At 57.2% G+C, this 10,117-nt stretch overlaps 1 protein-coding gene across 3 annotated transcripts in view; it reads left to right on the top strand.

The window, feature by feature from the left end:
- The window catches only part of TGM2 (transglutaminase 2), a 29,969-nt gene that overhangs the window by 5,672 nt on the left and 14,180 nt on the right, over positions 1-10,117 (top strand). For 2 of the 3 annotated variants that reach the window (XM_008056519.2, XM_008056520.2), the window contains 4 exons: positions 2,838-3,080; positions 6,453-6,571; positions 7,929-8,057; positions 8,970-9,147. In XM_008056519.2, coding sequence (XP_008054710.1) covers positions 2,838-3,080; positions 6,453-6,571; positions 7,929-8,057; positions 8,970-9,147 — 669 coding nt within the window. The remainder of the gene's footprint in view (positions 1-2,837; positions 3,081-6,452; positions 6,572-7,928; positions 8,058-8,969; positions 9,148-10,117) is intronic. The other variant, XM_021711586.1, reaches the window with a different exon arrangement.

Here is a 10,117-nt window from a genome sequence, read left to right as displayed (position 1 = left end):
GGGGTGGGGGGGGGGGGGGGCAACTGACCTTCCCACCCCAGCAGCTAATCTCTGTTCTCCAGTCTCCACCGAACTATCTCAAATCAAGCCAACCTGCCCCGGTCACTTCCGCAGCCCCGGGGTGGGGGGTTGTTGGCACAGAGGCGGGGGCTGTATCTTTGTGTGCACATGGCTTCCCTGTCCAAGCAACCAAGCCCTCCCAGGACTGGGAAGCCTGAGGGACAATGCCAGGAAGCCAGGCCCCCGCCTCCAGGCCTGGCCCGGCGACCCTGCTCCTGTGTTGGAGCATTCTAGCTTATGTTGGGAAACTGAGGCTCACAGAGGGGGAAGCTGGCTAAGGTCACTGGGCAAGTTGAACATGTGATGTGACCCCACACATTTTTGCCCAGATCATCGGAGACCTGACAGGCTCGGTTAGGGATACAGACCACAGTGGACAAATACCTTCCCTGTTACGGAATAAAGCTCTGCCTCCCTCCAGGGACAAGGCTGTGGGGGAGGGGTGAAGTCAAAGAGCCTTTATGAGACTAATAGAAGGCTTTACTCTGGAAGGTTCCACTTATCCACCCCAACCCCACCACCATGGTCTGGGAGAGTGGCCAGGACCCCTTGGGCTCCAGGGCTATTTGGGCCTAGAGTGGTCCCCATGGAGTCCCTGGACCTGCAGAGAATACCATGTAGAACCACAGCAAAGGACTTCACAAAGCCAGCTTACGTGAGCAGTGGTGGGACCATGGGACAGCCTGTCCGCGTCCCTCCCTCCGCTCTGGGAAGAAAGGGGTTTGTGTATGTGAGAGAGAATGTGTGTGCATGACTGCCCCAGGATAGACAGAAAGGGAAATGTGGTTCCTGACCTGTCCCAAGGGAGTATGTCAACAGAGACAGTGGCCATGGGACCTGGCCCTGGCCTGTGTCCACGGTGACCAGATAATTGACCATCTAAGCAGAGACATTTCCGAAGATGAAAGTGGCGCCGTTAATAATTACGCTGGGATCACAGACCTAGACTGAGACTGTCCTAAGCAACCTGTGGGGCACGGCCACCTAGTGCTACCCCTCAGCCTCAGTTTCCTCATCTGTGAAGTTGTTCAATTAAACTAGACAATCTCTGCGTTCCACTCCAGTCTTCCAGTCCTGTTCGCTGACCTGAGAATTCAGTATACTGGCCCCTTCTGATGACACTGAGGGTGGCTCACATTTACTGTGTAATTACAGTGAGCTAGTCACAGTTGAGACGCTATCTATAAACTCTCTCATGGAACCCTCTATGCAGTGCTAGGAGGTGTCAGTGGTAATAACCATGATTTACTGAGCACTTACTACATGCCAGGCCCCTTGGAATGTGCTTTTACAGGCCTCATCTTCTTTAAGCTTCTCAACAGCCTCACAGGGCAGTACTGCGATTGGCCCCACTTTACAGATGGAGAAACAATGGCACAGAGAAGCTAAGTAGCTTGTCCAGGGCCACAGGGTCAGTTTCACACCTGAAATTGGACCTTCCTAGGCATGTGATCTAAGCCAGTTTTCTTCTTTGATGAGAAAACTGGATTCCAGAGGCCCGGTGACGTGATCCAGGCCACACAGCGCTCAGCAGCAGAGGAGAGAACGCTGGGACCCCAAGGCTGCCCAGCTCCTCCCCACACGCCAGCTCTGGGAGTCAGGGAGCAGTCAACGGTTTCCAGGCGGCTCTTGGCACCCCAAGCAGGGCTCCAGAGCCTGTTAGTTCACGGTTCTATTTGGGTGAGTGTGGGTGGGGCTGGCAGGCAAGGAGGAGGGGGCTGGGCCAGGTGCTGGGAGGGAGCCCCTGGGTGAACAAGCCCAAATAATGTCAGCAGTGGGTGGGCAGAGCTGTAGGGAGGGCAATGGAAAAATAAAAATAAACTCTCCTGGGCAGCCGCCCAACCGGGCAGAGAATGTTCTCTGTTTCTCCTCTCCGCCACCCCATCCAGAAAGTGACCAGCTCCTCCCCGCCCTCCCATGACTCAGACCTGCTGGCATGGGCCGGGCCTCCCTTCCACCTGAAAGAGCAGCCTCTCCCCATCACTGTACCTTTGAGAGCCTCAGGGAGCACCCTCTCAGGGACTGGATGAGAAGACGACCGGGGGGCCTGGGGACCAGGGTTCAGACGCTCGCTTGGCCACACCCTCCTAGGCTGTCCTTGGGAGACCCCTTCTCTCTGTGCACGGGCCTGTCACCTTACTTTGGCAAGGGGTCTCACTTCACATGGTGTCCAAGGCTGTAGGGAGGTGAGGGTGGTCATTCCCGGCTTCTCAGAGCTGCCTGTGGAGACGCAGGACCCAACAACCTGGGGGCCTGGAGAGACAGACGCCTTGAGGCTGTGTGGGCCCACAACCCCTGCCACCTCGGGCAAGGGGTTCTCCGAAGACCAGGGTCCCAGCCTGTGGAAGCTGGGGCTCAGACGCTCGCGTGAAGGACACGGGCAGGAAGGGAGATGCTTAGAGAGCATCCTGCCCGATTTCCATCTGTGCTACAGATGGGCCAGCTGATCCCAGGGAGAGGGACGGTCTTGTCCAAAGTGATGTCATTGCAGTGCCCTGGGCTGAGTCTCTTTGCCCAGGCTGCAAGTCCCCTCTCCCAGGACAACTCTTTCTGGGTGAGGACCTACTGTGTGCCTGTGGCTTCATACCCATTTCCACAAAAACGCCCTACAAGTGATCCCCGCTTTGCAGATGAGGAAACTGAGGCTCAGGGAGCTGCAACCTCTTGCCCAGGTTCTTTCCATGATGAATGGTGGCACCCGGCCTGGAACCTGGGCTGTGGGACCCCAGGCGGTGCCCTGTCCACACCGGCTCAGCCTGCTGCTTCTCTCTCTGCAGGCCCAGCCCCCAGCCAGGAGGCCGGGACCAAGGCCCGCTTCCCGCTGAGCGATGCTGTGGAGGAGGGCACCTGGACGGCCTCCGTGGTGGACCAGCAGGACCACATCCTCACGCTGCAGCTCAGCACTCCGGCTGACGCCCCCGTCGGCCTCTACCGCCTCAGCCTGGAGGCGTCCTCCGGCTACCAGGGCTCCAGCTTTGTGCTGGGCCACTTTACCCTGCTCTTCAATACCTGGTGCCCGGGTAAGCCCACTCCACCCACAAGAGGGGCAGGGGTAGGCGGGGCTGGACCCACATGGGGAGACCCCTGGGTGGGAGGAGCAAGGCCGGAAAGGCAGCAGAGGGGACTGCGCGAGGCCCCCCATGCTCCTCGGCACTCCTCTCCACGTGAGTATTCCTGCTACCCCCTTTGCAGAGGCAAAATGGCATACCCAGGGCCTGCGTCTACCATGGGATTTCACTCCCTGCCTGAGCCCGTGTGTTCCTGCAGCACTGTGAACTGGGCCTGGTGGCCTCTTGGTGCCAGGAGCCCCACATCAGGAATGGGGTGCTGACGCCCAGGCCCAGGACACCACGTTCGAGTTCTGCCTCGTGGGCCCTGTCTTAATGCTCCCCCAGGCTGATATGGGGAGGGGAAGCTGAGCGAGGTGGGGCAGGAACAGTGTGGTGGCCTGACCGCCTCCTCATACACAGTCTCAGTCGTTCTTTTCGACAGTCCCGGGGGGGACATCAGCGTCCTCGCTTCACAGATGGGAAACTGAGGCTCCGAGAGGTTCAGTGGCATGTGGAATCTCTTTCAATAAGCATACAGAGAATGTTGGACAGAACTAGTGTCAGAGGGGAGGACCTGGGAGAGCCGAGACTGACTTGAGCAGGAAGGAGGAGGCAGGACTTGCCAGACCTCCTCGGACTTCAGTTTCCCCCTCTGATTCTACGTCTCCTTCCTGCTCTAACAAAGCCAAGTGGGGAGGGAGGCCTTGAGGTGGCCAGGTCTGGGAACAGTGTCCCCTCAAGGGGCAGCAGTTCTGGCTTCCTCATTGCTAGACAACCACCCTCTTACCAGGCCATGCTAGACATCACCTTCTTACCAAAACAACTTCTCTGTTTTGAGGTATTTTATGACATATTGAGCAGAAAACTTTTTAAAATTTTCTCCTTTCCATATTTTGGCTTTTATTTCTAATTATAACAGTAAGACATGAGGACATCCTCTTTAGAGAAGCCTCAATCACTACGGAGGATCAGTCTTGACTCTCCCCCTTATGGGACCCACTGTTAACTATCTTAGGGGCTCATCAACTAGTTGGTCTGTACGTGCCAAGATGTGGGTCTCTCTGTCTCAGTCTCTCTCATACATAAACGGATCCCACAGCACATATCGACCTAGAACTTGGGTTCCCCTTCACGCACCTTGACATACCCACCCAGACTGCCAACAGCTGCTCATTCTTTCTGAGAGCCCCGACTGTGCTGCCCCGTGCCCAGATGGGTGGCCCCACCCCCACCCATGGACAGATGATTGTGCCTGGGGTTCATCGCCAGGAGGGCATGTCAACACCCCCTCACTTACACGTCCTTTGGCCATGTGAAATGACTCCTCAGGACAGAAGTGGCCTTGGGGTACTCTGGCACGGGTTTGCTTTGACTTTTGGCCTATCAGCAGAGGGTTGGAACTAGTTGGCAGCCCTGGTCATGGGGCAGGACCACGCTTCCTCCCCTTGGCTAACCCCGCCCCCTCTTCGTCATCAGCGCAGCTGGGCTTCAGAGTTCAAGGAAGAGTTCAGGGACGGGGGTGCGGTTTCTGGGGTGTCCCCCTCCTTCCCACTCTGCCCCACCCTGTGGATTGAGGTGGCGGTCAGCCAAGCAGCACAGTGACTAAAGTGACCCACATCCTCGGGTGGGAGTCTGAGAAGGCATTGGATCTGATGCAAAGGCAGGAAGCCGGGCTGGGCCGGGGCGGGGGTGGGAGCTGGGGAAGGAAATTGTCCCGATGGTTGGGGAGGCCCGGGTCCCCCTGGAAAACGGGACCTTCCTAGCCCGGAGCTCCGGGACAGATACGATCTGGTGTCAGTTACGTGCAAGGCTCCATGCCCATGTCCCCAAGGCCCTCTCCTATGCTCAACAGAGACCTGAGCTGGGGACATCACAACCCTGAGCTGAGAGGGAACGGTCTCAGAAGTGCTGTGGGGTCACACTGTGGGTTTTTCTTTCTCTTTCACTCTTTGTCCTGCACTGCTGGGCTGGAGTGGAGTGACCACAGTTCATTGATATTGAGGTTAATTTTTATCAGGGTTTCTGGAGCCAAAGAGTAAGACACACAAGAGGCTCCCTTCACACTTGCTCTCTTCGCCGATGAAAGTGGGAGTTGCTGATCCCTGCAGATGGGCATGGCAGGCCTGGGGATCTGAGGGTCCCTGGCAGGACCTGGGGGTCCGAGGTGGGGTCCCAAGGCTCTGAGGGTCAACCTCTGTGCTCTTTCCCTAGTGACTTCTCCATGAGGCCCAGTAGGCACAGTGCTGGGACCCGGGATACTTTTAGGGGCCCCCGAAAATTTTTTAATTTCTTTTAAAATCAAAAGAAGAAATGGCCGTTTAAGCTGAACAATAGGTTATTTAATATGTGATGTGAAGATATGCATCATTATATCCAGGCAGTCATGAAATCATTTTTTTTCCTGCGAAGGAAGGGCAAGGGTCTGAGCTCACCAAAGCCACCACATGGCTCTGGACTTCCCCTTCCTGATCTCAGTTTCTTCACCTGTGGAATGGAGACAGTAAAGCCAACCTGGCCCGACTTCCTCGGCTCCTCATCTGCCCTCCCAGCCATAGGCAAACATGTCTTCCTGCAGCCAGACCCTCGCTTGCTCTGGTCCTCTGCTTAGAATGCTGTCTACCAGGCTCCAGGTGTCTATACCTTCATAATTTAGAAGAGGCAATATTCAATACCATCTTCTCCAAGGAGCCCTCCTCAACCTCCCCTGACACTGGACAGGATGCACCTCCCTTGGCTTCCCCCTCTGGCACTGAACTCTCTCCACCTTGAGTCATGTTCCTCCCTCGTGCGGGCTCAGGGCTTTCGTTTCCACAGCACCTTTTGGGTCTGTGTCACATTTTACTCTCAAGCCCTTTCAGGGAGGCGTTGAGGTCGGTAGTGAAGGCAAAATGACCTCCGCAGGGTCACACAGCAAGTGAGGATCAGGGCCAGGGCTTCCTGACTCCTTGTTTAGTGCTCCTCTGTCTCTTGTTTTGGCATCAGTTTTCCCTGCTATACCATGTTCTTGAGTCTCGGTTTTCCTGTTTTTAAAATGGGGCTTCCAAGGGTCCCTTCCTCATAGGGCCCTTGTGGAGATTAGGTGACCTAATAATGTCATGTATTTACTGCGGGTCCCGGCACATGGCACATGTTGGACAAATGGCAGTCTTTGCTGTCACTAACCGATAACCACATCTCTCATGGATGTGGAATTCTTAATTATGATTAGTTTTTCTAGTTAGATGATAGAAAGGCCTCTGAGAAACTGGCGTGGCCTGGGGAGCTGGCCCGCGGCGGCCATGTTTGCAGGGACCCTGGGCCTCGCCAGACCCAGAACCGAGGCCCCCTCCTTCCTACCTGCAGCGGACGCCGTGTACCTGGACTCGGAGGAGGCACGTCGGGAGTACGTCCTCACGCAGCAGGGCTTCATCTACCAGGGCTCGGCCAAGTTCATTAAGAGCATCCCCTGGAACTTCGGACAGGTAGGGCCACACCTGCCCCTCTCAGCCATCCTAGGCCCTCTGGGTCCCAGGAAGCGGGGGCTGCAAAGGTGCGAGCTGGTTGCAGACTCAGGGATGCAAAGGCCCTGCAGTGGCTGCAGGTTTTGAGAGGGCCGAGGCTGGCCTGAGGTCACACAGCAAAGGCAGTGGTCCTGCATTCAGGTGGAGAAAGAACTAGGAGAGCCTTCAGGAGCTGTGGAATCCGGTGGATTCTGGGAGGCAAAAGAAGGACCGTACATCAAAATCACAGGAAGTACTAGGAGGACACTCACCACGGTCTCTAAACCACTATCCAGATCCCTGGTTCTCAAGCTTACACACACATCAGAATCACCAGGAAAATGTGTTAAGACAGAGGGCTCGATCCCACCCTGAGTCTCTGATTCAGTGAGACTGAGTAGGGCTAAGAATCTAAGAAATTCCCAGGGATGCCAATGCTGTGTGTCCAGGACCCACGTTAGGAAAGACGCTGGTCTGGTTGTATCTGTTGGCTACTGTTTCCTAGCAAACAGGGTGAAACCTAGAGGCTACTCACAGCAGCTGTTGGTCACTTCTCCCAGGCACGGCTGGCTGGGCTGGGCTGGGCTGGGCTGGGCTGATGGTCTCTCTCTGTCATGTGAATCCTCACTCTCCAGCCGGCAGACCTGGTTCTCCACACTGGTGCCCTTATCTCCTTTGTCATCCAGCCACCCATACAAATTCTTAAGACTTCAGAGAAAACTTCTGAAGGAGCCCTCAGGCCCCTAGCCTCTCAGCCTTCTGATGTGTTGGGGGAATGGCAGGAAGAGCATTCCAAGCAGATGGAATAGCAAGTGCAAAGGCCCTGAGGCAGTAGGCCTGGGGCAGAAGGCCTGGGGTTGAGTGGGGTGCGGATCACACAGGGCCTTGTAGGTCTCAGGGTGGGGGGTCCAGATTCTACTCTGGGCGCCCTTGAAACAGAGGAGTGTTGGGACTGGGTTTATGCTATTATCATCCATCTCAGTTTCCATCAGAGCAGCCTGTGTGGGCTGGGCCGGGAGGAAGAGACTGTCACCTGCCCTGCGGGGTGAGTCAGGCCTTAGGAGAAGGGAGACACTGGGCTCCCCCTCTGTGGGCTCTGCTCTAAATTCCCAGATCTCCCCGAGCCAGGCCCTGAATGCCGATGGGCCCTGCCCGATTTTCACATGCTCACCACCTGCCCAGTCAATGTCCCACCCACTCCCTCCTGGGCCTGGAGAAGCTGGCCTCACAGAGGTTTGACCCACCCAGCCCGAGGTCTGCAGCTACTGGGGGACTTAAGGCAGGCTTCCTGGAGGAGGTGGCTTCTCAGCCCCCTTTCTCCTCTTATTCCTTCTGCCAGTTTGAAGATGGGATCCTGGACATCTGCCTTATGCTCCTGGATGTCAACCCCAAGTTCCTGCAGGACGCCAGCCGCGACTGCTCCCGCCGCAGGAGCCCGGTCTACGTGGGCCGGGTGGTGAGCGGCATGGTAAGTGCAGCTTCTCCAGTGGTGACCAGGCCACAGACAGGGCAGGGCATGCAGAGATGCACGAACAGGAGCGGTGTAGGGCTGAGGATGGCCCTCAGCTATGTCCTCAGCTTGTGCTTGTCAAGTGCACCCTGTCCTGGGCACGGGTCCTGTGGGCCTCAAGCTCACGGGGCTCACGTTCCAGTGGGCAGGTGTAGACCGAGGGACCGCAACCCCCGAGAAGGAGCACGCAGGCCCTGCAGGTCCCGTGCAGAGCCTGACCCCAGTGCCTCACCTGGGCAGTAACTAGGGGAGGGCATTCCAGGTAGAGAGTGCTGCCATGCAAAGGCCCTGTGGAGTGCGTTACTTGGGTGGGCTTAGGGGACAAGAAGGGGGCCTGAGTATTTGGAGCAGATTGAGCAAGGCGGTGGGTGAACAAGAGCTGCAGAGGGGCAGGGACCAGACCACCAGGGCCTCGTGGGCCGGGAACAGGAGGCAGGATCTTATTCTCAAGGTGAGGGGCTCGGAGGGGGCAGCAGAGTTGCAGGGGCTTGGAGGGAGCAGCAGAGGCGGGTGAAGGCAGAGTGTGTATTTGTAAAACTCAGATCACACCTGTCACACCATGCTCACAGCACAGATTCACAGCTCCAGGTTTGCAACCTTGACTCCCCTGCTCCTACACGACCTTGACTCCCTTCCTCCTGTATGACCTTGACCCATCAGCTCCTCCTGCACGACCTTGACCCCCTCCCTCACTCCCCCCCCGACCCTCCACTCCCCACCGTCTGCCACATACCTCAGCCTGTCACTGTGGCACTGCTGTCCCCTTCCTGCAGCTCCCGCCCCTGCCCTTCACACCTGCTGTCCTTGCCTGCCCTGGGACTGCCACCTCCCTCTCCCAGCCTCAGCTCCGTGCCACCTTGCTGGCTGCAGGTCAACTGCAACGATGACCAGGGCGTGCTGCTGGGACGCTGGGACAACAACTACGGCGACGGCGTCAGCCCCATGTTCTGGATTGGCAGCGTGGACATCCTGCGGCGCTGGAAGAACCACGGCTGCCAGCGCGTCAAGTACGGCCAGTGCTGGGTGTTCGCCGCCGTGGCCTGCACGGGTAGGCTGTGTGGGACGTGGGTCCCGGGGCCAGACAGGACGCAGGGTGCACCCAGGGAGGGAGTCAAGACACCCCAGTCCGGCCTCTGCCACCAACGCCATCCATGCCCTGTGTGGCCTGGAGCCTGTGACCACCCTCTCTGATCCTTCTTCCGACAGCTCCCTCCTGGGTGGTCGTAGAATCCAGGGGTATGATTTGGGGACAGTGCAGGCTCAGGGCTGAGGACTCGGGCTCTGGACCAGGCGCACCCCAGTCAGAAATCCCTCTCCCACTCCCTTGCTCTGTGACCTTGAGCAAATGACTTCTTTCTGAATCTCAGTTTCCTCAACTGCAAAACGGGGACGACAGGCCCAGCCTCCTGGGGAGGGTGTGACATAAGGCTGCCCAGCCCAGAGCCTGGCCCAGCATCTCTCTTAGCAAGGATTAGCGAGTGGTAACTGGATAATAACAGTCCTATCAGCAACGTCCAGAGAGAGGAAGCACGTCCTAAAATGTGGAGGCGGGGGAGGTTAGGCATTCAAAACCAAACAAGGAAAATACATCCAGAAATGTGACAAGTCCAGAAAATGCTGACAGTTGTTCCCAGGTTGATGATGGTGCTTACGTGAATGGGTTCAGGACCTAGACCTGATTTGGATCCTGGGTCTGCGTCTTAGCAGCTGTGTGTCCTTGGGCGACTCGCTCGACTCCTCCGAGCCACAGTCCCATCACACGTGAGGTGGGCGCGACTGCAGCGCCTTTGTGAGGGAGGGCTGTGAGGGCTGCATGAGCTGATGTGTGTGAGGTGATTGAGATGATTCGGTCGTGACAGCTGACTCTGGCGGTGCTGCTTGGTATCTGCGCTCTCGTAATCACTGGGCTCAGAATTGGAAGCGGATTTGGGGCTCCCAGCTTTTATGACTTCAAAACCAGGGCTAGCCGGGCTCGGTGGCTCAGCCTGTAATCCCGCGCCTTTGGGAGGCTGAGGGGA

This window comes from Carlito syrichta, unplaced genomic scaffold (genome assembly GCF_000164805.1).
Source record: "Carlito syrichta isolate Samal-C Ts95f unplaced genomic scaffold, Tarsius_syrichta-2.0.1 Scaffold302386, whole genome shotgun sequence".
Lineage (NCBI taxonomy): Eukaryota > Metazoa > Chordata > Mammalia > Primates > Tarsiidae > Carlito > Carlito syrichta.
This window is presented reverse-complemented; position numbering and strand designations above follow the sequence as displayed.